Source organism: Oncorhynchus clarkii, chromosome 33, assembly GCF_045791955.1.
Source record: "Oncorhynchus clarkii lewisi isolate Uvic-CL-2024 chromosome 33, UVic_Ocla_1.0, whole genome shotgun sequence".
Taxonomy (NCBI): Eukaryota; Metazoa; Chordata; class Actinopteri; order Salmoniformes; family Salmonidae; genus Oncorhynchus; species Oncorhynchus clarkii.
Genome location: NC_092179.1, coordinates 22063179 through 22090883, shown reverse-complemented (window position 1 = coordinate 22090883; position 27705 = coordinate 22063179). Strand labels below are relative to the sequence as shown.

Genomic DNA, 27705 nt, shown 5'->3' with positions numbered 1-27705 from the left:
TATTGTCACAGTAACTTAGCAAACCGAGACCAGAAAAGGATGATACATTCCCATCACAATACACCAGATGGAGGTATAGACATGTATCTGGTCTTTTCAAAAGCTTAACCTGTCTATTTATGTTGGGAGTGTTCCATCATAAAATGTATACATTGAACTAGACCTAGGGTGTGTCTGCTGTAGCAATTTGGACATTAGACATCTTCCATAATGGTCAACTGACTATCAAATATTGATATACAAGACAAATATCACCAAACGGAAAATGGTATAGTCAGTACACTCTTAGAAAAAAAGGTGCTTCGGCTGTCCCTATAGGAGAACACTTGGAAGAACCCTTTTTTGGAACCCAAAAGGGTTCTGCCTTGAACCAAAAAGGATGTTCCTATGGGGACAGTCGAAGAACCCTTTTGGAACCCCTTTTTTTAAGAGTGTATGGTCATGTCTGATCATAACAATCATACGGTTCAAATATAACAGTAAATGTGCAATTTCTCTGACAGATTATTTACAAGAAACAACCAAATTAGTTGGTATGACTTGCCAAAATAGCACAGAATAACACTTTGTTTCACTGCACATCTTCACACGTGTAAATGTTCAGTCTTCACATTTCTTAAAGGGGCAGGTTCGTAAGCAGCAAGCAGTATATTTACAGTCATGTCAATGGTCGCACTTCACAGATGTCCGTGTATATACAGTAAATATCTCAGGATTGTTAGTTGGAGAAAGAGATGGTGAGTGGATATGAAAAGGAGCAGCTAACCTCATTCTTGGGTTAAAGTAGTGACATTATATTTCCTATATTTTCCTCTTCCACACACAATCAGAAATGTGAAGTTAGAGGCATTGTACAGTCCAAATGGTATTACTCTCCGATGGGTTGATCCCTAGTCAAGGTCCAGTATTGCCCACTCTCTTTATTAGTGTGCGACTGGTCGGTGTGGTCTTGGTTGCAGGCGGTTAGCTAGTAGACAGGCCAGGGCGATGCCGCCTATCTGGGTGAAGGCTAGACCCAGCACGGTGGCAGCAATGTGGAAGACGTTGTCATTGACGAAACTGAACACCTTCCGGAAACATCCGTGGGGATGGATCCCAGCAGCCGCCACCCCTTCGCCCCCCACAGCTGGCAGGGGTCGGTTCCGGCAGCCCTTGCGTCGGACGCAGCAGCTCTCAGGTAGCGACACAGAGGAGCTGTTGCCCATGGGCGAGAATGCTGCATCCTGATTGGCCCAGTCCGAGGTCAGCCAATCGCGCCAGCCCTCGGCCCCGCAGCACTCTAGCCCCCTCTGCAGGCTATCCAGAGCATTGGAGCGGCCCTCGTCTTCGCCATAGCCCGCCACTGCCTGCTGCAGTCCGCTACGGAACCCTCCGGCGATGTCCTCGCGGTAAAACAGGCCCGAGAGGCCGGCGGCTAGACCTGCCATCAGTGCCGCCAACTGTATGAAGCCGTATGCCCGCAGCACGAAGGGTAGGTTGGCGGCCACTCCCAGACAGCCCAGGAAGCCCCAGGCCGTGACGGTGGCCCCAGTGGCCAGAAGGATGAGCGGGGTGTTGGGGTAGTGGTTGGCCGACAGCAGCATGTAGTCGGCCAGCGATACCTGGGCCCACACGCCCAGGGTGAAGATGGCCAGACCGGATGCCCAAAAGAGGCAGCTGAAGGCTAGCAGGGCCAGGCGTAGCAGGGGCATGATGCCCACTGGCCGGCAGCAGGGCAGGGGTCCACCCATGAGGGGAGCTGGTGGCGCCATGGAGGCCTCGGAGCACAGGGATATTGAGAGATGCTGTTGCAGCTGCTCCTGGTGCTCCTGGTGTTGCTTCTCCTGGAAGGGCGAGAGCGTGTACCCGGGGAGTGCCGAGTGCCGCCGAAGCCCAGTAGAAGGGTTGAGGAGGCTCAGCCTTCTGGGAGAGGAGAGCCTCCGCGCCGCTAGCTGCTCACGTTCCCAGTCCACCTCTCGCCTGGGGCTCAGCCGAGCGGGCAAGGAGTCGTAGGGCAGTGGACAGCTCATGATGCCGGTTCAGGCTTTATCTACCTCCCTTTCTTGCTCTCTCTCTTCCTCTCTTTCTCTCTCTCTTTCTCTTTTTCTTTCTCTCCTCCCGTTCTCCCTTGTTTCTCCCTATGAGGCAACCCCTCCCCCAGTTCTTTACGACTGGCTGTTAACCCACCTTCCCCACACACACCCCTCCGTAGCCCCACTTCACAGTAAATCTCATTGACGGAGGCGTCGTGTCGTGGTGTTATCTGCATCCGAATGCCCCCCTCGTTCTGTCTTATTTATCGGTTTATTTAGGGGATTCCTTCCACCTGCGTGGTCACCAGAGCTCCGTGTCACTATGGTGAGTGCCGCATCCTCTCGCTCTATGGTCAGGGGCAGAGGTGTTTATGATGGCTTGGACTCAGAAACCACCCAGGCACCCCCTCTCTCGGTGCGGAGGAGTCACTTGTCAGGATTTTAGTACCTACTCTGGTCGATTTGTAGCATCAACGAGCCGGAAAGAAAGTCCTCTATTCTGGTTTGTCCTGTATTTTGTGAATATCATCCCAATAAAGACACATGCACTCACATGTTCTATTGATATTCTATTGAGATAAGGCAAGTGGTCGACAAGCATTTTGTGACCCTATATCAGTCCAGTACCTGTATGGACTACTGTACTTTATGGCACTTGGAATGGGATTGGATGGCGATAGAAACTAACACAACTGGAAATACAGTATACTAAATGTGTGCTCTGAATCTGATAAACTGTATTCTATAACGAAACACAACTGGTTACACATCCTTACATGGGCTATATAATTGTTTTGTTGACTATAGCCCGACCAATCCCATAATATCCTGCAAAATCCATGCAAATCAGAGGTTGCAGCAGAAATTCTGCTACAAACGATAAGTCGTCAAAGGACTGGCATGTCCCCTAGCCTTCCCATAGATATTAGCGATTATTACCAAAGTTAGCTTTTGAATGTAAATTGAGCTGAATGCTGTAATTTTCAAAACTAATGTACAAAGTGAGATACTTTCGTCATGCAGTGGAGGCTGCTGAGGGGAGGATGGCTCATAATGATGTCTGGAATGGAGTCGAATGGAGTGAATGGAACGGTATCAAACATATGAAAACCATGTTTTTGAAACCATTCCATTTTCTCCATTCCAGCCATTATTATGAGCTGTTCTCCCCTCAGCAGCCTCCACTTTCATCATGAGACCAAAATAAACTTGACAATGTAATTGGTTAGCTGGCATGTTCTAGACACAGTTTGTCTTGCTAGCTTCCATTTTTGGTAACATCTGAGTAATTTACATCGAGATTACAACAGTACCTTTTGGATCCCCTCTACTCCTGTGATACGCTTCAGCCATTTTGTGAACAAGTGCATGAAAAGGGCAATGTTTTAATTGGACTAGACCGGAGGTGATTTTGATAGTCAATAGGAAACCAAATACAGCTAAAGAGTTTGTTGGAGGTAACGGGCTTATTGGCCTGACTGCCATTAACAACATGGAGCCATTAGCCAAGTTGAAGGTATCAGTTTGATGTCATAGCCCCACCACTATATCATGGTATATACTCCATCTTGGGCTTCCTGGACACAATCATATACTTTCCCCTCGGAGTTTGCTGAAAATGGCACTGACCCCAATGTTATATATATATTTCCCAGAAATAGCATTGGTTTACTGTGTTTAGTCATGGAAGAGAGGAAACAGGCTACGGTATCTGCACCAAATAGATTCTGAATGCTAAATATAGACTCTCAATTCATGGACCGAAGATATCTCCTTCTCTCAGGTGCTGTTAAATGGCAACCGGTTGTTCCCTGCTGAAATGAATGCATTCCTCTCAGACATTGGTCACCCCCATCCTCCTTCTGCATCACACTCACACACAGATACAGACACAGATACACACACACACAGACACACTCACACAGACAGACACAAACACACCAATCAGGGTTCATTAAATCCCCTTCCGCAAATTAAACACATTTGCGCAATGAACGCGTCATTTGAAAAGGACACCCATCCATCAGGGGGAGGTGCAGGGAAAAGGGGGGTTCCAGGGGAGAGGAGCAGGGCAGAGGGCCAAACCTTGGAGGGCCTTTTAACTAGTGTCTTCCACTAGTGAGGTGGGGGCGAGAAAGGTTCTGTGTAAACCAAGCCTGGAATATTGTCCACAGGTATGGTAACATCCATGCCATGAGATTCTTCCTATTCCATCGTCTTGAAGAGGGTATTACACACCTCACACCCATTGTGCCAGCTCATGTTTGTCACATTTAACTTGTTGAATAGACAGCCCGGGCTTATGATAAATATTATTGAAAAAACAAGACAAAGGCCAAAGAAAACCACAGTAGAGGGCAGCATTAGCAAAGGAATCAAAATGCCAGCAGAAGTACTCACCTCTTGTTAAATGAGGGAAAAGAGATTAGATCAATAAATGTTGATTCCTGGCTATTTTTAGCAGTGCTGAGTATAGTTTCTATAATAGTCACCACAATGTGACTGAAATTTTAACAGTTTTAATCATCCATTCATTTTATTGAGTCATCTCCACCCCTTCTCTCCAGGGTATTTCAGGTGGTGAAACTGTTCAACTGCTAGACTGGTAGCTGTGAGAGTGAAACTGAGATTTACATATACAGAGCTGGGTGGTTCTGCTTGTCCCAGAATAGAGCAGTACTGTCACCAGATGTTCACTCTGTTCCCAGGGGGTTGTTAAATACAGGTGTGATCACATTGGTGAGTGTTCAAATGTTCAATAGCAATCTTAATTTGAGCCAATTTGCGATAGCAGGAAAACAATCCAGCAGTAACAAAAATGTGAATTATAATGTGGATTATAAATAATTAACATTTTTGTAGGGATGATGCATTTTTGATCAGGGAAAATCAAGTCTGAAATTTGGTGGAAATTACAAACTTCAGAAGCCATTTTAAACCTCAAATACACTTAACGTTTTACGTTTCTTGCATTGCAGGACAGTTCTCCTGCAACAGGGTGATCAAATTAAGATCCTACATCTGTAGATTACAGCCTTTATAAATCTATAAATCAAGCAGGTCAAAAACTGTTCAAAGTTGAATAAATAGTACCATCTACTACATGTGGCTAGACCTCTCCTGTTAACCTGTTAACATTGTAGTATCTAGACCTCTCCTGTTAATCTGTTAACATTGTAGTATCTAGACCTCTCCTGTTAATCTGTTAACATTGTAGTATCTAGACCTCTCCTGTTAATCTGTTAACATTGTAGTATCTAGACCTCTCCTGTTAATCTGTTAACATTGTAGTATCTAGACCTCTCCTGTTAATCTGTTAACATTGTAGTATCTAGACCTCTCCGGTTAATCTGTTAACATTGTAGTATCTAGACCTCTCCTGTTAATCTGTTAACATTGTAGTATCTAGAACTCTCCTGTTAACCTGTTGACATTGTAGTATCTAGACCTCTCCTGTTAACCTGTTAACATTGTAGTATCTAGACCTCTCCTGTTAATCTGTTAACATTGTAGTATCTAGACCTCTCCTGTTAACCTGTTAACATTGTAGTATCTAGACCTCTCCTGTTAACCTGTTAACATTGTAGTATCTAGACCTCTCCTGTTAACCTGTTAACATTGTAGTATCTAGACCTCTCCTGTTAATCTGTTAACATTGTAGTATCTAGACCTCTCCTGTTAATCTGTTAACATTGTAGTATCTAGACCTCTCCTGTTAATCTGTTAACATTGTAGTATCTAGATCTCTCCTGTTAATCTGTTAACATTGTAGTATCTAGACCTCTCCTGTTAATCTGTTAACTAGACCTCTCCTGTTAATCTGTTAACATTGTAGTATCTAGACCTCTCCTGTTAATCTGTTAACATTGTAGTATCTAGACCTCTCCTGTTAATCTGTTAACATTGTAGTATCTAGACCTCTCCTGTTAATCTGTTAACATTGTAGTATCTAGACCTCTCCTGTTAACCTGTTAACATTGTAGTATCTAGACCTCTCCTGTTAATCTGTTAACATTGTAGTATCTAGACCTCTCCTGTTAACCTGTTAACATTGTAGTATCTAGACCTCTCCTGTTAACCTGTTAACATTGTAGTATCTAGACCTCTCCTGTTAATCTGTTAACATTGTAGTATCTAGACCTCTCCTGTTAACCTGTTAACATTGTAGTATCTAGACCTCTCCTGTTAACCTGTTAACATTGTAGTATCTAGACCTCTCCTGTTAACCTGTTAACATTGTAGTATCTAGACCTCTCCTGTTAATCTGTTAACATTGTAGTATCTAGACCTCTCCTGTTAATCTGTTAACATTGTAGTATCTAGACCTCTCCTGTTAATCTGTTAACATTGTAGTATCTAGATCTCTACTGTTAATCTGTTAACATTGTAGTATCTAGACCTCTCCTGTTAATCTGTTAACATTGTAGTATCTAGTCTAGACCCTCCTCCTGTTACCTCTCCTGTTAATCTGTTAACATTGTAGTTAATCTGTTAACATTGTAGACCTCTCCTGTTAACCTGTTAACATTGTAGTATCTAGTCCTCTCCTGTTAATCTGTTAACATTGTAGTATCTAGACATCTCCTGTTAACCTGTTAACATTGTAGTATCTAGACCTCTCCTGTTAACCTGTTAACATTGTAGTATCTAGACCTCTCCTGTTAACCTGTTAACATTGTAGTATCTAGACCTCTCCTGTTAATCTGTTAACATTGTAGTATCTAGACCTCTCCTGTTAATCTGTTAACATTGTAGTATCTAGACCTCTCCTGTTAATCTGTTAACATTGTAGTATCTAGATCTCTCCTGTTAATCTGTTAACATTGTAGTATCTAGACCTCTCCTGTTAACCTGTTAACATTGTAGTATCTAGACCTCTCCTGTTAATCTGTTAACATTGTAGTATCTAGACCTCTCCTGTTAAACTGTTAACATTGTAGTATCTAGATCTCTCCTGTTAATCTGTTAACATTGTAGTATCTAGACCTCTCCTGTTAACCTGTTAACATTGTAGTATCTAGACCTCTCCTGTTAATCTGTTAACATTGTAGTATCTAGACCTCTCCTGTTAACCTGTTAACATTGTAGTATCTAGACCTCTCCTGTTAATCTGTTAACATTGTAGTATCTAGACCTCTCCTGTTAATCTGTTAACATTGTAGTATCTAGACCTCTCCTGTTAACCTGTTAACATTGTAGTATCTAGACCTCTCCTGTTAACCTGTTAACATTGTAGTATCTAGACCTCTCCTGTTAACCTGTTAACATTGTAGTATCTAGACCTCTCCTGTTAATCTGTTAACATTGTAGTATCTAGACCTCTCCTGTTAACCTGTTAACATTGTAGTATCTAGACCTCTCCTGTTAATCTGTTAACATTGTAGTATCTAGACCTCTCCTGTTAATCTGTTAACATTGTAGTATCTAGACCTCTCTGTTAACTGTTAACCTCTCCTGTTAACCTGTTAACATTGTAGTATCTAGACCTCTCCTGTTAATCTGTTAACATTGTAGTATCTAGACCTCTCCTGTTAATCTGTTAACATTGTAGTATCTAGACCTCTCCTGTTAATCTGTTAACATTGTAGTATCTAGACCTCTCCTGTTAATCTGTTAACATTGTAGTATCTAGACCTCTCCTGTTAATCTGTTAACATTGTAGTATCTAGACCTCTCCTGTTAATCTGTTAACATTGTAGTATCTAGACCTCTCCTGTTAATCTGTTAACATTGTAGTATCTAGACCTCTCCTGTTAATCTGTTAACATTGTAGTATCTAGACTCTCCTCCTGTTAATCTGTTAACATTGTAGTATCTAGACCTCTCCTGTTAATCTGTTAACATTGTAGTATCTAGACCTCTCCTGTTAATCTGTTAACATTGTAGTATCTAGACCTCTCCTGTTAATCTGTTAACATTGTAGTATCTAGACCTCTCCTGTTAACCTGTTAACATTGTAGTATCTAGACCTCTCCTGTTAATCTGTTAACATTGTAGTATCTAGACCTCTCCTGTTAATCTGTTAACTGTTAACATTGTAGTATCTAGACCTCTCCTGTTAATCTGTTAACATTGTAGTAACCTCTCCTGTTAATCTGTTAACATTGTAGTATCTAGACCTCTCCTGTTAACCTGTTAACATTGTAGTATCTAGACCTCTCCTGTTAATCTGTTAACATTGTAGTTAACCTCTCCTGTTAATCTGTTAACATTGTAGTATCTAGACCTCTCCTGTTAATCTGTTAACATTGTAGTATCTAGACCTCTCCTGTTAATCTGTTAACATTGTAGTATCTAGACCTCTCCTGTTAATCTGTTAACATTGTAGTATCTAGACCTCTCCTGTTAATCTGTTAACATTGTAGTATCTAGACCTCTCCTGTTAATCTGTTAACATTGTAGTATCTAGACCTCTCCTGTTAATCTGTTAACATTGTAGTATCTAGACCTCTCCTGTTAATCTGTTAACATTGTAGTATCTAGACCTCTCCTGTTAATCTGTTAACATTGTAGTATCTAGACCTCTCCTGTTAATCTGTTAACATTGTAGTATCTAGACCTCTCCTGTTAACCTGTTAACATTGTAGTATCTAGACCTCTCCTGTTAACCTGTTAACATTGTAGTATCTAGACCTCTCCTGTTAACCTGTTAACATTGTAGTATCTAGACCTCTCCTGTTAATCTGTTAACATTGTAGTATCTAGACCTCTCCTGTTAACCTGTTAACATTGTAGTATCTAGACCTCTCCTGTTAACATTGTAGTATCTAGACCTCTCCTGTTCTGTTAACATTGTAGTATCTAGACCTCTCCTGTTAACCTGTTAACATTGTAGTATCTAGACCTCTCCTGTTAATCTGTTAACATTGTAGTACTAGACCTCTCCTGTTAATCTGTTAACATTGTAGTATCTAGACCTCTCTGTTAATCTGTTAACATTGTAGTATCTATCTGTTAACATTGTAGTATCTAGACCTCTCCTGTTAACCTGTTAACATTGTAGTATCTAGACCTCTCCTGTTAATCTGTTAACATTGTAGTATCTAGACCTCTCCTGTTAATCTGTTAACATTGTAGTATCTAGACCTCTCCTGTTAACCTGTTAACATTGTAGTATCTAGACCTCTCCTGTTAATCTGTTAACATTGTAGTAGACCTCTCCTGTTAACCTGTTAACATTGTAGTATCTAGACCTCTCCTGTTAATCTGTTAACATTGTAGTATCTAGACCTCTCCTGTTAATCTGTTAACATTGTAGTATCTAGACCTCTCCTGTTAATCTGTTAACATTGTAGTATCTAGACCTCTCCTGTTAATCTGTTAACATTGTAGTATCTAGACCTCTCCTGTTAACCTGTTAACATTGTAGTACCTGTTAACATTGTATCCTCTCCTGTTAATCTGTTAACATTGTAGTATCTAGACCTCTCCTGTTAATCTGTTAACATTGTAGTATCTAGACCTCTCCTGTTAATCTGTTAACATTGTAGTATCTAGACCTCTCCTGTTAATCTGTTAACATTGTAGTAGTATCTAGACCTCTCCTGTTAATCTGTTAACATTGTAGTATCTAGACCTCTCCTGTTAATCTGTTAACATTGTAGTATCTAGACCTCTCCTGTTAATCTGTTAACATTGTAGTATCTAGACCTCTCCTGTTAATCTGTTAACATTGTAGTATCTAGACCTCTGTTAATCTGTTAACATTGTGTTAATCTGTTAGTTAACCTGTTAACTCTCTCCTGTTAATCTGTTAACATTGTAGTATCTAGACCTCTCCTGTTCTATCTGTTAACATTGACCTCTCCTGTTAATCTGTTAACATTGTAGTATCTAGACCTCTCCTGTTAATCTGTTAACATTGTAGTATCTAGACCTCTCTCTGTTAACTGTATCTGTTAACATTGTAGTATCTAGACCTCTCCTCTGTTAACATTGTAGTATTAATCTGTTAACATTGTAACACCTCTCCTCTGTTAACATTGTAGTATCTAGACCTCTCCTGTTAATCTGTTGTAGACCTCTCCTGTTAATCTGTTAACATTGTAGTATCTAGACCTCTCCTGTTAATCTGTTAACATTGTAGTATCTAGACCTCTCCTGTTAATCTGTTAACATTGTAGTATCTAGACCTCTCCTGTTAATCTGTTAACATTGTAGTATCTAGACCTCTCCTGTTAATCTGTTAACATTGTAGTATCTAGACCTCTCCTGTTAATCTGTTAACATTGTAGTATCTAGACCTCTCCTGTTAATCTGTTAACATTGTAGTATCTAGACCTCTCCTGTTAATCTGTTAACATTGTAGTATCTAGACCTCTCCTGTTAATCTGTTAACATTGTAGTATCTAGACCTCTCCTGTTAATCTGTTAACATTGTAGTATCTAGACCTCTCCTGTTAATCTGTTAACATTGTAGTATCTAGACCTCTCCTGTTAATCTGTTAACATTGTAGTATCTAGACCTCTCCTGTTAATCTGTTAACATTGTAGTATCTACCTCTCCTGTTAACCTGTTAACATTGTAGTATCTAGACCTCTCCTGTTAATCTGTTAACTCTCTCTCCTGTTAATCTGTTAACATTGTAGTATCTAGACCTCTCCTGTTAATCTGTTAACATTGTAGTATCTAGACCTCTCCTGTTAATCTGTTAACATTGTAGTATCTAGACCTCTCCTGTTAATCTGTTAACATTGTAGTATCTAGACCTCTCCTGTTAATCTGTTAACATTGTAGTATCTAGACCTCTCCTGTTAATCTGTTAACATTGTAGTATCTAGACCTCTCCTGTTAATCTGTTAACATTGTAGTATCTAGACCTCTCCTGTTAATCTGTTAACATTGTAGTATCTAGACCTCTCCTGTTAATCTGTTAACATTGTAGTATCTAGACCTCTCCTGTTAACCTGTTAACATTGTAGTATCTAGACCTCTCCTGTTAATCTGTTAACATTGTAGTATCTAGACCTCTCCTGTTAACCTGTTAACATTGTAGTATCTAGACCTCGCCTGTTAATCTGTTAACTGTTAGACCTCTCCTGTTAATCTGTTAACATTGTAGTATCTAGACCTCTCCTGTTAACCTGTTAACTTGTTAACCTCTCCTGTTAACCTGTTAACATTGTACCTCTCCTGTTAATCTGTTAACTAGACCTCTCCTGTTAACCTGTTAACATTGTAGTATCTAGACCTCTCCTGTTAATCTGTTGACATTGTGTTAACTTGTTAATTGTAACATTGTATCTAGACCTCTCCTGTTAATCTGTTAACATTGTAGTATCTAGACCTCTCCTGTTAATCTGTTAACATTGTAGTACACCTCTCCTGTTAACCTGTTAGTATCTAGACCTCGCCTGTTAATCTGTTAACATTGTAGTATCTAGACCTCTCTTGTTAATCTGTTAACATTGTAGTATCTAGACCTCTCTTGTTAATCTGTTAACATTGTAGTATCTAGACCTCTCCTGTTAATCTGTTAACATTGTAGTATCTAGACCTCTCCTGTTAATCTGTTAACATTGTAGTATCTGACCTCTCCTGTTAATCTGTTAACATTGTAGTATCTAGACCTCTCCTGTTAATCTGTTAACATTGTAGTATCTAGACCTCTCCTGTTAATCTGTTAACATTGTAGTATCTAGACCTCTCCTGTTAATCTGTTAACATTGTAGTATCTAGACCTCTCCTGGTAATCTGTTAACATTGTAGCATCTTGTGTTAATATGAACTACTGGTTGATGACAATGCAGTGAGAACATAAATAACTAAGCAATGACCTTTATTTCTGATAGTTTTAAAATAAACTGTGAATCAGGCTTTATGAATATATGTCTACACCATTCAACAACATTTAAGACCAAAGTCTAATTATTGAAAGTGAAAATATAAATATTTGTATGACCCTTTTTGGGACATCTTATGGACTACTGATATTGTGGACTCAGGACTGTTCTTGTTTTCAAATCTCCAAATAACTTTTACATGAACTTTCACCCCATCACAAATATAACCAGTCACAACCACAAAGATTATATTATTTTGAACAAAATATAAGTGCAACATGAGTTACAGTTACTTCTTGGAGTTACTTCTTGGAACCTGAAATAGATTTGAAACATAATTTGCATAATGCATCTCCCTGCTGCTCTAAGAGCATTTATATCCCTGTGAGTTTAACACTTCATGACTGAGACCTGTCCTTCATGACAACAGAACCCACAACAACCATGACTTTTATCACCATCTTCATCTGGACACTTGTCTTCTACATCAGGGGTAAAACAAACAAAGAAGAGATGTGTGTTTGTATAATGAAAAGTAATACATTTGAGTGAACCGAATGATTGTTTTATTAATTCCTGGTGATGTACAATTATTAGTGTTTTCTATGTTTCAGAATCAAGAGGACAGATCACTGTGACTCAGACTCCTACAATGAAAGCCGTTCTCTCAGGACAGCTAGTCTCTCTGAACTGTAGAATCAGTAGTAATGTGTATGGTAATTGTTACAATGGTCAGTCATGGAACCATCAGTGTCTATCCTGGTACCAACAGAAACCAGGAGAAAAACCCAAACTCATGATGCTTCCAGGGAACACACTCCGTTCTGGGACTCCATCTAGATTCAGTGGTAGTGGATCTGGGAGTGACTTCACTCTGACCATCAGTGGAGTCCAGGCTGAAGATGCAGGAGATTACTACTGTCAGAGTTTACACTACCCCAACAGTGTCTGGGTGTTCACACAGTGATACAGAGTTGTACAAAAACCTCCCTCAGTCAGACTCCACAGTGACTGTACTGCTACAGCTGGGACCTACTGCAGGTGCTGAGGGGAGGAGAGGATCCAGTATAATGACACAGGGTGTAGTAGAGCTGAACAACAATAGAGTCAAACTAGAGCTACTGTATGCCTAGAAGACCTTAAATCATAACTGATCACTAAATGTTTCTCCTGACCATTAACTACATGTTGACTCTGCTGAGTAACCATCAACCAAACTCAAATCAAACTAGAGATGATGTGCAATGATCCAAACCCCCAAAGATGACCAGTGTTTTGAATAGCTAAAATTTAATCAACATGATTCAAACACGTACAATAAAGCCTCCAAACACTCCTGGACAGTGAGAGTCAAGATGCTGCTCGAGCTGCAGGATGGTCAGGGTAGGGGAACTGTTACCTGGAAGAAACACATCAACTACATCAAAACAAAGCACTTTGGAAATGACTTCCTTAACTGTAAATTAATATAAAAGTTAGATCGCTAAAAGATGTGAAGAAAACTCAAACAGTAATATGATATAAAGCAGATTACAAGTATAAAGTACACAAGCAAGAAGGATACAAGTGTGACGTGTTTAACTTTAGCATTACTTTGTCATACAGATATATTTTTAGGAACGTAGCTCCCATTCCCCCCTCCTTCACAGTAGAAGCATCAAACAAGGTTCTAAATACTGTTGACAGCTAGTGGAAGCCTTAGGAAGTGCAATATGACCGCATTTCCACTGTATCTTGGATAGGCTGTATCTTGGATAAGAGTAGAAAAACTACAAACCTCAGATGTCCCACTTCCTGGTTGGATTTTTCTCAGGTTTTCACCTGCCATATGAGTTCTGTTATACTCACAGACATCATTCAAACAGTTCTAGAAACTTCAGAGTGTTTTCTATCCAATACTAATAACAATATGCATATATTAGCATCTGGGACAGAGTAATAGGCAGTTCACTCTGGGCACGCTATTCATCCAAAAGTGAAAATGCTGCCCCCTATCCCAAAAAGGTTAAGGAGAGGTTTATCTAAAGTTCCATGTATAACACTTGTATTTTCATCAACATTTCAATTCAATTTAATTTTCAATTTATTTCAGGCCACCATACACCTACATATACCAAAACCTCATAGAATTACAAAAAAACTCCCGGCCGCAAACCTAAACCTATATGGGAGGGTCTGGGTGGGCATCTAACCTCGGTGGCGGCTCTGGTTCTGTACGCTGCCCCCCTTCTTTACCCTGAGTCCACTCTTGTAGCACCGACCCGTGGATCCTCGCCGTAGGCCCCGGGCTGGGGACCCCGGACTGGGGACCGTCGCTGGAGACCCCGAACTGGAGACCGTCGCTGGAGGTTCCGGGCTGGGGCCCGTCGTTGGAGGTTCCGGGCTGGGGCCCGTCGTTGGAGGTTCCGGACTGTGGCCCGTCGTTGGAAGTTCCGGACTGTGGCCTGTCGTTGGAGGTTCCGGTCTGTGGACCGTTGTTGGAGGTTCCGGTCTGTGAACTGTCGCCGGAAGCTCTGGACTGGGTACTGTCGCTGGACGCTCTGGACTGGGTACTGTCGCCGGACGCTCTGGACTGACTTTTCCGAAGGTGGCCGAATCACCTGTCTTGTCGTGGGTGACCCTGCAGGTGTACACCTCCCCCTCTTCCCAGCGTGCCTTGCTCAGGGTCAGGGTGCTGCTGCGGCTGTAGCGGCTGTCCTTCTATTCTTCTGTGGTGGTCAGGACCCCCTCCTTCTCCTCCTCCCCGTCTACCTCCCCGCTCACCATCGCCCCCTGAGGGGAGTAGCAGCTCAGCAGGCAGGCCAGTCTGGCCGAGCCCCCAGAGAGCAGCTCAGAGGACGGGGGGAGCAGAGACACTGTGGGCCTTACAGAGGGACCAGCTGGAGAGGAGGGTCAGCTGCCACTACTCTATAATGGAATATATTAGGAGAGGGTCAGCTACTACGACTACTACTACTACTACTACTACTACTCTATATTTTTAGGAGAGGGTCAGCTAATCTACTACTACTACTAATCTATAACATTAGGAGAGGAGAGGGTCAGTTACTACTACTACTACTACTCTAACATGAGGAGAGGGGAGAAAAACTGCCCAGAAGAGCAGGGAGAAAAGACACTTGCCATGTCTGAATACCCATACTACCTCACTAAATAGTATGCAAAAAATAGTGTTTTATAGTTTATGAAATGTCATACACTGTACTTTGAATGCTCCATCTAATGCACAATTGTGTTGACGCCAGACATTTGGTACAGCCTCTCAATCTATCTGATTATCAGCTGTTGTCAAACACGTGAGTCAGAAAAGATGAATGAAATCTACTACATCGAAGGCCAAAATGATTATGCAGTTTAAGCATATAGTAGGCTAATATGAGTATTCGTACACGGCCACTATGTTATCAGTGAACAAAAACATTTCAGATCAACAGTACACAGTATAAACAACTAGCTACAGTACAGAGAACAACCAAGAACACTTAATCTATAAATAAATAGGCAAACAAAAAAAGTCTAGACAGGTTTTTTTTTTAAATGTAAGGTACAATCATGCTGTACAGTTTAGCCCATGAAGAACAACAAAACTTTGAGGGGTGGTTTTGCGGACACAGGTTAAGCCTAGTCCTAGACTCAAAAGCACTTTCAATAGAGATTCTCCATTGACTTTACATGACAAAAATGGTGCCGAAGAACATGGCTGACGTTTTACATTCTCCCAATCAATTGTGCTATTTTGTTAGTTTTTTTGTGTTTTGTGTAACTTATTTTTTTACTTATTGTGTACGGAATGTTGCTGCTATCATCTCTTATGACCGAAAATAATTTCTGGACATCAGAAAAGCGATTACTCACTGTGGACTGGAAGAAAAGTTTTACTTTAACCTCTTGAAGCTAGGGGGCACTATTTTTATGTTTGGAAAAATAACGCTCCCAAAGTAAATGGCCTATTTCTCAGGACCAGATGCTAGAATATGCATATAATTGACAGATTAGGATAGAAACCACTCTAAAGTTTCAAAAACTGTCAACATATTGTCTGTGAGTTAAACAGAAATTATATTGCAGGCTAAAACCTGAGGAAAATCCAATCAGGAAGTGCCCCTGTTTTTGAAAGCTCTCTGTTCTTATGCATCCCTATTGCCCATTTAAAGGAATATCAAGCAGATTCCTTTTTCTGTGGCTTCCTGAGGTGTCAACAGTCTTTAGACATAGTTTCAGGCTTTTATTTTGAAAAATGAGCGTGAAGGATCACATTGTGTAAGTGGATAGGTGGGGGCTCTCAGAGTGAGTTGGTGCGCAATTGAGTAAAATGGCCATTGTTCCTCCCGCTGCTATGGAAAAAGCTACACACACTGGTTGATATATTATCGAATATATATTTTAAAAACTACCTGAGGAATGATTATAAAAAACGTTTGACATGTTTCTGTGGACATTATGAAGACTATTTGGAATTTCCGTCTGCGTTGTCGTGACTGCTCTTTCCTGTGGATTTCTGAACATAATGCGACAAACAAACGTTGGTATTTTGGGTATAAAAATATTCTTTATGGAACAAAAGGAACATTTGCTGTGTAACTGGGAGTCTCGTGAGTGAAAACATCCGAAGATCATCAAAGGTAAACGGTTAATTTGATTGCTTTTCTGATTTTCGTGACCAAGCTTCCTGATGCTAAGTGTACATAATGCTATGCTAGGCTATCGATAAACTTACACAAACGCTTGGATTGCTTTTGCTGTAAAGCATAATTTCAGAATCTGAGACAACAGGGTGATTAACAAAAGGCTAAGCTGTGTTTCAAAATATTGCACTTGTGATTTCATGAATATGAATATTTTCTAGTAATATTATTTGACTTTTGTGCTATGCTATTCAGCGTTGCTGATGACAATTATCCCGGATCCGGGATGGGTGGTTCAGAAGTTAAGAACAAATTCTTACTTTCAATGACAGCCTAGGAACAGTTGGTTAACTGCCTTGTTCAGGGAAAGAACATCAGATTTATACCTTGTCAGCTCAGGGATTGGAACTTGCAACCATTCGGTTACTAGCCCAACGCTCTAACCACAAGGCTACCCTACCCCGCCTCTTACTTTCTTACTGTTATTATACTTAATCTTGCTTACTTTTGACTATCTATGTGTGTGTTCTCACATTTACTATACTCATTGACATTAGTCCTAGACTAACGTAACTTACTTTACTTTATTTCACCTTCTATATTACGTTTTCCGGCTACTGTATATCAACCAGTTTTACTTTTAGGTCTTACTGTTAGATAGTTTACATTGGTAGTGGCCACAGATACCTTGGGTCATTACAGATCCAAATTGACTTACTTCAAAATGTCTTACTGCGGCGATCTGTGACCCAGAGCCGCCAACACTAACATAGATATTTTTGTCTTAAACTTTCTCTACATTAGATTATATGGACGGTATACCCGATACAAATCTTACTTACTGTTAGTTTTACTGTTGAAATCCTCCCTCACATTTATCTTGACCAATGCTTTATAGGAATTTAATCCAGTCAATTTTAGTAAATTTAGAAGTTATCCCCAAACTAATGAATACAGATTACTGGCCTTACCTTGCAGCTGATAATTCAATGTAGGTTGGATCTCGTCACCGTTTCTGTCAAGTACGAGTTCACCACCGGCCTGTAAAGAACCCTCAGAATGGGGCCAGGTCTTTAATCTACTGATATTTCATCAGCCCGTGTACAGTTTCGGTGTCCCATGGCATGACAGAAAAAGGTATTGAGATCCGGTTCGAAAGGACCAAGCTGTCACGAGAATTTTCAATCCCAATGATGATAACAGTCACTATAGCTTTGACCAATTCCCCCTAGGTTGTAAAGCTAGGGTTAATAAGAATTATGCAAAGACTCAGATTCTGCAAAAGGTCCATTGTAGTTTATTCATGAGAGCTCTAAAGTCCAAAATGCAAACACAGACATTTTATAACTCTCACTCTCACTCCCACCTACGCACACACCCACGCACACACACACACACACACAGTAGGTGGGCTGTATCTTTCCCCCTTTCCCCCCCCTTTCCCTTCAGGCTACTAACACATTTCATACAATTATATGATTTCAGGGTGGAATCCTTCAGTCATTACTTTAAACATATAAATTCCCTTATCACTTACCTTTGATGATCTTCATATTGGTGCACTCACAAGTCTCCCATTTACTCAATAAATGTTTGTTTTGTTCGATAAAGTCCCTGTTTATATCCAAAAACCTCAGTTTTGTTCAGTAATCCACAGGCTCAAACGCAGTCACAACAGGCAGACGAAAAATCCAAATAGTATCCAAAAGTTCATAGAAACATGTCAAACAATATTTATAATCAATCATAAGGTTGATTTTAGCCTAAATAATCGATAATATTTCAACCGGACAATAACGTTGTCAATATAGAAGGTAAACAAGAAAGGCATGCTCTCGGTCTCGCGCATGAAAAATCTCTAGGCCACTTCGGTGTCCACTCATTCAGAGTGCTCTTACTCCCTCATTTTTCAGAATACAAGCCTGAAACAATTTCTAAAGACTGTTGACATCTAGTGGAAGGCATACGATGTGCAATTTGAGTCCTAAGTCAATGGATACTCTAAAGACATGGAATAGAAAACTACAACAACAACAAAAATCCTACTTCATGGATGGATTTTTCTCAATTCTTCACCTACCAAATCAGTTCTGTTATACTCACAGACATTATTTTAACAGTTTTGGAAACTTTAGAGTGTTTTCTATCCAAATCTATGTGCATATCCTAGCTTCTGGGCCTGAGTAGCAGGCCGTTTACTTTGGGCATGCTTTTCATCAGGAGGTGAAAATAGTGCCCCCTACCCTAGAGAAGTTAAAGGTTTTGTTCCCATCTCCTACCGAGAGCGGTATCACACAGTCGTTCCGAACAGCTGGTGCATGCTTCAGTGTTGCTTGCCTCAACGCGAGCATAAAAGGCATTTATCTCGTCTGGTAGGCTCGCGTCACTGGGCAGTTCGCATCTGGGTTTCCCTTTGTACTCCGTAATAGTTTTCAAGCCCTGCCACAACCGACGAGTGTCAGAGCCAGTGTAGTAGGATTCAATCTTAATCCTGTATTATTAACGCTTTGCTTGTTTGAGGGTTCATCTGAGGGCATAGTGGGATTTCTTATAAGTGTCCGGATTAGTCAGTTCTAGCCTTTAGCTCGATGCGGATGTTGCCTGTAATCCATGGCTTCTGGTTGGGATATGTACGTACAGTCACTGTGGGGACGATGTTGTCAATGAACTTATTGATGATGCCGATGACTGACATGGTGTTCTCCTCAATGCCATTGTATGAATCCCGGAACATATTCCAGTCTGTGCTAGCAAAACAATCCTTTAGTGTAGCATCCGAGTCACTGGTACCTCCTGCTTTAGTTTTTGCTTGAAAGCAGGAATCAGGAGGATAGAATTATGGTCAGATTTGCCAAATGGAGGGCGGGGGAGAGCTTTGTATGCATCTCTGTCTGTGGAGTGTCTCCTGACCCCTCCTGTCTCAGTCTCCAGTATTTATGCTGCAATAGTTTGTGTCGGGGGGCTAGGGTCAGTTTGTTATATCTGGAGTACTTCTCCTGTCCTATTCGGTGGCCTGTGTGAATTTAAGTGTGCTCTAATTCTCTCTTTCTCTCTTTCTTTCTCTCTCTCGGAGGATCTGAGCCCTAGGACCATGCCCCAGGACTACCTGACATGATGACTCCTTGCTGTCCCCAGTCCACCTGGCCGTGCTGCTGCTCCAGTTTCAACTGTTCTGCCTTATTATTATTCGACCATGCTGGTCATTTATGAACATTTGAACATCTTGGCCATGTTCTGTTATAATCTCCACCCGGCACAGCCAGAAGAGGACTGGCCACCCCACATAGCCTGGTTCCTCTCTAGGTTTCTTCCTAGGTTTTGGCCTTTCTAGGGAGTTTTTCCTAGCCACCGTGCTTCTACACCTGCATTGCTTGCTGTTTGGTGTTTTAGGCTGGGTTTCTGTACAGCACTTTGAGATATCAGCTGATGTACGAAGGGCTATATAAATACATTTGATTTGAGTAAAGGTGGTCTAGGATTTGTGACATGCTGGTAAAAATTTGGTAAAACTGATTTAAGTTTGCCTGCATTAAAGTCCCAGGCCACTAGGAGCGCCGCTTCTGGGTGAGCATTTTCTTCTTTGCTTATGGCCTTACAGAGTTGGTTGAGAGTGGTCTTAGTGCCAGCTTCGTTCTGTGGTGGTAAATAGACGGCTATGAAAAATATAGATGAAAACTCTTGGTTCACCTTCCAGCAGGACAATGACCCTAAGCATACTGCTAATGCAACACTCGAGTGGTTTAACAGGAACATTTACATGTCTTGGAATGGCCTAGTCAAAGCCCAGACCTCAATCCACTTGAAAATCTGTGGTATGTCTTAAAGATTGCTGTACATCAGCGGAACCCATCCAACTTGAAGGAGCTGGAGCACGCTTTGTCTTGAAGAATGGGCAAAAATCCCAGTGGATAGATGTGCCAAGCTTATAGAGACATTCACCAAGAGATTTGCAGCAGTAATTGCTGCAAAAGGTGGCTCTACAAAGTATTGACTTTGGGGTGGTGAACAGTTACGCATGCTCAAGTTTTCAGTTTTTTTGTCTTATTTCTTGTTTGTTTCACAAAAAAAAATATTTTGCATCTTCAAAGTGGTAGGAATGTCTTGTAAATCAAATGATACAAAACCCACCCAAAAATAAATTTTCATTTCAGGTTGTAAGGCACCAAAATAGGAAAATAGGAATAGGAATAGGAAAAGGGGGTGAATACCTTCACCAGCCACTGTAAATCAAGTAGGTCAAAAAAAATCCATAGATATTAATCAAAAATCACCTACCACATGTGGCTAGACCTTTCCTGCTAAACTAAACATTATAGTATCTACACCTCTCCTGTTAATCTGTTAACATTAGAGTATTTAGGCCTCTCCTGTTCATCTGTTAACATTGTAGTATCTAAACCTCTCCTGTTCATCTGTTAACATTGTAAACTCAGCAAAAAAAGAAACGTCCCTTTTTCAGGACCCTGTCTTTCAAAGATAATTAATAAAAATCCAAATAACTTCACAGATCATTGTTGTGAAAGGGTTTAAACACTTGTTCCCATGCTTGTTCAATGAACCATAAACAATTAATGAACATGCACCTGTGGAACACTTACGGCTTACAGACGGTAGGCAATTAAGGTCACTGTTATGAAAACTTAGGACACTAAAGAGGCCTTTCTACTGACTCTGAAAAACACCAAAAGAAAGATGCCCAGGGTCCCTGCTTATCTGCGTTAACGTATCTTAGGCATGCTGCAAGGTGGCATGAGGACTGCACAGGGCAATAAATTGCAATGTCCATACTTTGAGATGCCTAAGACAGCGCTACAGGGAGACAGGATGGACAGCTGATCATCCCCGCAGTGGCATGTGTAACAACACCTGCAAAGGATCGGTACATCCGAACACCACACCTGCGGGACAGGTACAGGATGGCAACATCAACTGCCCGAGTTACACCAGGAATCCCAATAGATGCCCAATCCCTCCATCAGTGCTCAGACTGTCCGCAATAGGCTGAGAGAGGCTGGACTGAGGGCTTGTAGGCCTGTTGTAAGGTAGGTCCTCACCAGACATCACCGGCAACAATGTAGCCTATGGGCACAAACCCACCGTCGCTGGGCCATACAAGACTGGCAAAAAGTCATCTTCACTGATGAGTCGCGGTTTTGTCTCACCACGGGTGATGTTCAGATTCGCGTTTATCATCGAAGGAATGAGCGTTACTCCGAGGCCTGTACACTGGAGGGGGATCGATTTGGAGGTCATGGTCTGGAGCGGTGTATCACAGCATCATCGGACTGAGCTTGTTGTCATTGCAGGCAATCTCAATGCTGTGCGTTATAGGGAAGACATCCTCCTCCCTCATCCCGCATGACAATGCCACCAGCCATACTGATCGTTCTGTGCATGATTTCAAGCAAGACAGGAATGTCAGTGTAATGCCATGGCCAGCGAAGAGCCCGGATCTCAATCCCATTGAGCACGTCTGGGACCTGTTGGATCAAAAGGTGAGGGCTAGGGCCATTCACCCCAGAAATGTCCGGGAACTTGCAGGTGCCTTGGTGGAAGAGTGGGGTAACATCTCACAGCAAATCTGGTGCAGTCCACGAGGAGGAGATGCACTGCAGTACTTAATGCAGCTGGTGGCCACAACAGATACTGAATGTAACTTTTGATTTTGACCCCCACCTTTGTTCAGGGACACATTATTCTGTTTCTGTTAGTCACAAGTCTGTGGAACTTGCTCAGTTTATGTCTCAGTTGTTGAATTGTGTTATGTTCATACTAATATTTACACATGTTATGTTTGCTGAAAATAAACGCAGTTGACAGTGAGAGGACGAGTTTAGTATCCAGACCTCTCCTGTTAATCAATTAACATTGTAGTAACTACACCTCTCCTGTTAATCTGTTAACGTTGTAGGATCTAGACCTCTCTTGTTAATCTGTTAACATTGTAGTACCTAGACCTCTCCTGTTAATCTGTTAACATTGTAGTATCTAGACCTCTCCTGTTAATCTGTTAACATTGTAGCATCTTGTGTTAATATTTTGTGTTAATATTTTTTTGTGTGTTGTTTGTAACTTGTATTTTTACTTATGTAATGTACATAATGTTGCCACTACCGTCTCTTAAAACCAAAAATAATTTCTAGACATCAGGACTGCGATTACCACGGACTAGCAGAATCCTTAATTTCCTTTCACGACTCTGACGAATCCGACGCAAAGGATATACTGCTTCCTCGGGAACAGGCCCCGATCCCCTGGATCTGCGTGAAGAGGAGGCAGAGAAAGAGGGGCCGAAAGGGCGGGCTGACTTCTGAGAATTCGTAGGCGATCGAATAAACCCCCACTTCCCTCCATTCTGATAGCAAACGTGCAATCTTTGGAGAATAAAATGTATGAGTTACGCGGAAGATTAAACTACCAACGGGACATTAAAAACTATAACATCTTATGCTTCTCGGAATCGTGGCTGAGCAACGACAATATCAACATACAGCTGGCTGGTTATACGATGTACCGGGAGGATAGAAAAGCAGCGTCTGGTAAGATAAGGTGCGGCGGACTATATATTTTTGTAAATAACAGCTGGTGCACGATATCTAAGGAAGTCTCGAGCTATTGCTCACCTGCTGTAGAGTATCTCATGATAAACTGTAGACCACACTACTTACCTAGAGAGTTTCCATCTGTATTCTTTGTAGCTGTTTACATACCACCACAGTCAGAGGCTGGCACTAAGACAGCATTGAATGAGCTCTATTCCGCCATAAGCAAACAAGAAAACGTTCACCCAGAGGCGGCACTCCTAGTGCAGGGAAACTTAAATTTGTTTTACCAAATTTCTATCAGCATGTTAAATATGCAACCAGAGGAAAAATAACTCTGGACCACCTATACTCCACACACAGAGACGCATACAAAGCTCTCCCTCACCCTCAATTTGGCAAATCTGACCACAAATCTATCCTCCTGATTCCTGCCTACAAGCTAAAATTAAAGCAGGAAGCACCAGTGACTAGATCAATAAAAAAGTGGTCAGATGAAGCAGATGCTAAGCTACTGGACTGTTTTGCTAGCATAGACTGGAATATGTTCCAGAATTCCTCCGATGGCATTGAGGAGTACACCACATCAGTCATTGGTTTCATCAATAAGTGCATTGATGATTTCGTCCCCACAGTGACCGTATGTACATACCCCAACCAGAAGCCATGGATTACAGGCAGCATCCGCACTAAGCTAAAGGCTAGAGCTGCCGCTTTCAAGGAGTGGGCCTCTAACCCGGAAGCTTATAATAAATCATGCTATGCCCTCCGACGAATCGTCAAACAGGCAAAGCATCAATACAGGATTAAGATCGAATCACACTACACCAGCTTTGACGCTAGTCGGATGTGGCAAACCATTACAGACTAGAAAGGGAAGCACAGCCGAGAGCTGCACAGTGACACTAGCCTATCAGACGAGCTAAACTACTTCTATGCTAGCTTCGAGGCAAATAACATTTAAACATGCATGAGAGCACCAACTGTCATGGAAGACGGAGTGATCACGCTCTCCGCAGCCAATGTGAGCAAGACCTTTAAACAGGTCAACATTCGCAAGGCCGCAGGGCTAGACGGATTACAAGAACGTGTACTCCGAGCATGGGCTGATCAACTGGCAAGTGTCTTCAATTACACTTTCAATCTCTCCCTGTCCGAGTCTGTAATACCAACACATTTCAAGCAGACCTAGTGCCTGTGCCTGTGCCCAAGAATACTAAGGTAACCGGCCTAAATGACTACCGACCCGTAGCACTCACGTCTGTAGACATGAAGTGCTTTGAAAGGCTGGTCATGGCTCACATCTCCACCATCATCCCAGCAATTCTAGACCCACTCCAATTTGCATACTGCCCAACAGATCCACAGATGATGCAATCTCTATTGCACTCCACACTGCCCTTTCCCACCTGGACAAAAGGAACACCTATGTGAGAATGCTATTCGTTGACTACAGCTAAGATTTCAACACCATAGTATCCTCAAAGCTCATCAATAATGTAAGGACCCTTGGACTAAACACCTCCCTTTGCAACTGGATCCTGGACTTCCTGACGGGCAGCCCCAGGTGGTAAGGGTAGGTAACAACACGTCTGCCACGCTGATCCTCAACACGGGGGCCCTTCAGGGGTGCGTGCTAAGTCCCCTCCTGTACTCCCTGTTCACCCATGACTGCATGGCCAAGCATGACTTCAACACCATAAATTAAGTTTATCGACGACACAACAGTGGCAGGCCTGATCACCGACAACGACGAGACAGCCTATAGGGAGGAGGTCAGAGACCTGGCCATGTGTTGCCAGCAACAACCTCTCCCTCAATGTGATCAAGACAAAGGAGATGATTGTGGACTACAGGAAAAAGAGGACTGAGCACGCCCCCATTCTCATCAACCTTGGTGTTCCTTGGTGTCCACATCACCAACAAACTAACATGGTCCAAGCACACCAAGACAGTCGTGAAGAGGGCACAACAAAACCTATTTCCCTTCAGGAGACTGAAAAGATTTGGTATGGGTCCTCAGATCCTCAAAATGTTCTACAACTGAACCAGGTTGCTTCACTGCCTGGTATGGCAACTGCTCGGCCTCCAACCGCAAGGCACTATAGATGGTAGTGCGAACGGCCCAGTACATCACTGGGGCAAGCTTCATGCCATCCAAGACCTCTATACCAGGCGGTGTCAGAGGAAGGCCCTAAAAATGGTCAAAGACTCCAGCCACCCTAGTCATAGACTGTTCTCTCTGCTCCCGCACGGCAAGCGGTACCAGAGCGCCATGTCTAGTTCCAAGAGGCTTCTAATCAGCTTCCTTCCCCAAGCCATAAGACTCCTGAACATCTAATCAAATGGCTACCCAGACTATTTGCATTGCCCCCCCTCCCCTCTTTACACCACTTCTACTCTCTGTTGATATCTATGCATAGTCACTTTAATAACACTACCTACATGTACATACTACCTCAACTAACTGGTGGCCCCGCACATTGACTTTGTATCAGTACCCCCCTGTATATTGTCTTGCTACTGTTATTTTACTGCTGCTCATTAATTACTTGTCACTTTAATCTCTTCTTCTTATCCATATTTTTTTTTAACTGCGTTGTTGGTTAGGGGCTCGTAAGTAAGCATTTCTCAGTAAGGTCTACATCTGATGTATTCAGCACATGTGACTAACATTTGATTTGATTTGCTGGTTGAAGATGATGTGGTTTGTGAGAACATACATAACTAAGGCTTTTTTGATATACTGTATGTCCATACCATTCAACAACATTTAAGACTACAGTCTAATTATTAAAAGAGTCAACAAAAATGTGTGTTCCAAAGGAAAATCTTTATTTTCATCTATTCATTAAAGCATCAAAGCAAACATTCCTACAGTATCTAGTAGTAATAAAACAGAACACATCAAATCTAACACTGATTCAACCTCAGTCTACAGAGAGGTTTGACACATGAACTCAAGCAAAGCCCTCTGTTAGTCTACATGTCAGTGATCAATAAGGCAGAGAAAATTTGATCTCAGAACAGAGTCAAAGCAGAGGAACCAGCAGCCTCTCTCCACAGGGGTGTGACTGAGGGGTCCTACCCAGAACAGTCAGCCTTCCTCAGGGTCTTGGTCACTGGATTCTGGGATTTCTGCTGGGCTTCACAGGTCACCTCTCCTGCCTTGGTCCACTCCTGGCCAGTGAGAGTCAGGGTGCTGCTCCAGCTGTACAGACCATCCTTCTCCAGGACCCTAGAACTGGTCTCCTGGTTCTTGTTGGTCCCGTCCACTTTCCAGCTCATGGTCCAGTCTGAGGGGAAGCCCTTGTTGGCCAGACACGTCAGTGTGGCTGTTGTTGTACTGGACAGCTCCTCACTAGAGGGGGGCAGTACGGTGAGGGTGGGGGCACTGTTACCTGGATCAAACAGAACACATCAACTAAGTAACAACATCAAGTACAGCTACAGTAAGAGATTATCTTCAGCAAAGGACACAACAAAATAAAGTGAAATGGAAATGCCCTCTAAATATGAATGTAGGAGTCAGATTGATTAGAAGATATGGAGAAAACACTAACGTAACATGATACAAAGCAGATTTATGAACCAAACAAGTATAAATTGATTAACTAGAGTTGCCAATCACACGGTGTCAGATATACATGTCATACAGATATTGTTAAGGAATGAATCTGATCAGAATAGCCGACTCATATTCATAGTATTTTCATCACATATCATCCATGTTGGATTATCAAGTCAGTTACAACCATAACTGAGATCCTTTGTCTTCACACTAACAGTGAAGTCTAGCAGGAACACAATGCAACAATGATGAAAACTATATACAATACTATTAGTTATTATACCAGAATTGGGAATGATAGTTTTCAATTATAAAATTATACTTTTGCAATTATACGAATCAGACATACAAATAAACCTACAATTTATCATTTTGATTTAATAAATATTTACTTGAAAGAAGGCTCAGTCAAAAGCTACATTTAACCAAAATATTGAGATCATGATTTTTTTTAAATCGCACACAAACAGTAATACACCATGCAACAGCTATATTCCATATTATTAAATAGTTATCATACTAGAACTATCCTCTGCAATCCATCAAACCACACATTTAAATAAACACCTACATTTGAACATGTTGGTTGTTAGTCAAAATAAATATAAAAAGTTATATTTTTTTAGAAAGTAAAGTATGTAGAATCACAATATTTTCATGGAGACAGAGTTCCACAGAGTAAAATAACCCCCAAAATAACCAGAAAGAAATATCAAAGAGCGTGTTACTTACTTCCAACATCAAGTCTGGTGCCGCTACCAAAAGTCAACCACAGTGATACAATCACTATTACTGCTGGTACAACAACCTCCTGCATGTTTGGCAAGCTTCATTTATTTAGACTGTGGTTCAAATAATTAACTCTGCTATAGTATGAATACTTTTCAGAAATGATTTAATCTACTCAATTAGAAATAAAGTGTTTTTGATTTTGATTTCCTTAACATGGACCAAAACTGACTTTTTCTTGTACATCTCCTACTACTGTAGGTGCAGCATGTTTATTCATACAACTCATCTAAAATGTAGGATAATCACTTCATAGTTTAAAGGCAGGTCATATTTGATTAGACGTAATAACATTCATATTCAAATTGGCCATAGTGTGTGTAGGGCTTGTGTATTTTGTTTAAATTATCTAAAAATGTTCATTTGAAAAATCCTCAATATCA

General features: G+C 41.4%; 1 protein-coding gene and 1 gene segment (V, D, J or C); both read right to left on the bottom strand.

The window, feature by feature from the left end:
* Nucleotides 1–923: 923 nt before the first annotated feature.
* LOC139392612 (tetraspanin-7-like) lies at nucleotides 924–2009 on the bottom strand. The gene has a single exon (XM_071140705.1). The coding sequence runs from the start codon at nucleotides 2007–2009 to the stop codon at nucleotides 924–926; it is 1086 nt and encodes a 361-aa protein (XP_070996806.1).
* Nucleotides 2010–25776: 23767 nt separating this feature from the next.
* LOC139392822 (Ig kappa-b4 chain C region-like) lies at nucleotides 25777–27446 on the bottom strand. The segment is given in 2 exon segments: nucleotides 25777–26363; nucleotides 27266–27446. Coding segments are annotated over 2 exon segments (402 nt in total).
* Between the last annotated feature and the right edge of the window lie 259 nt (nucleotides 27447–27705).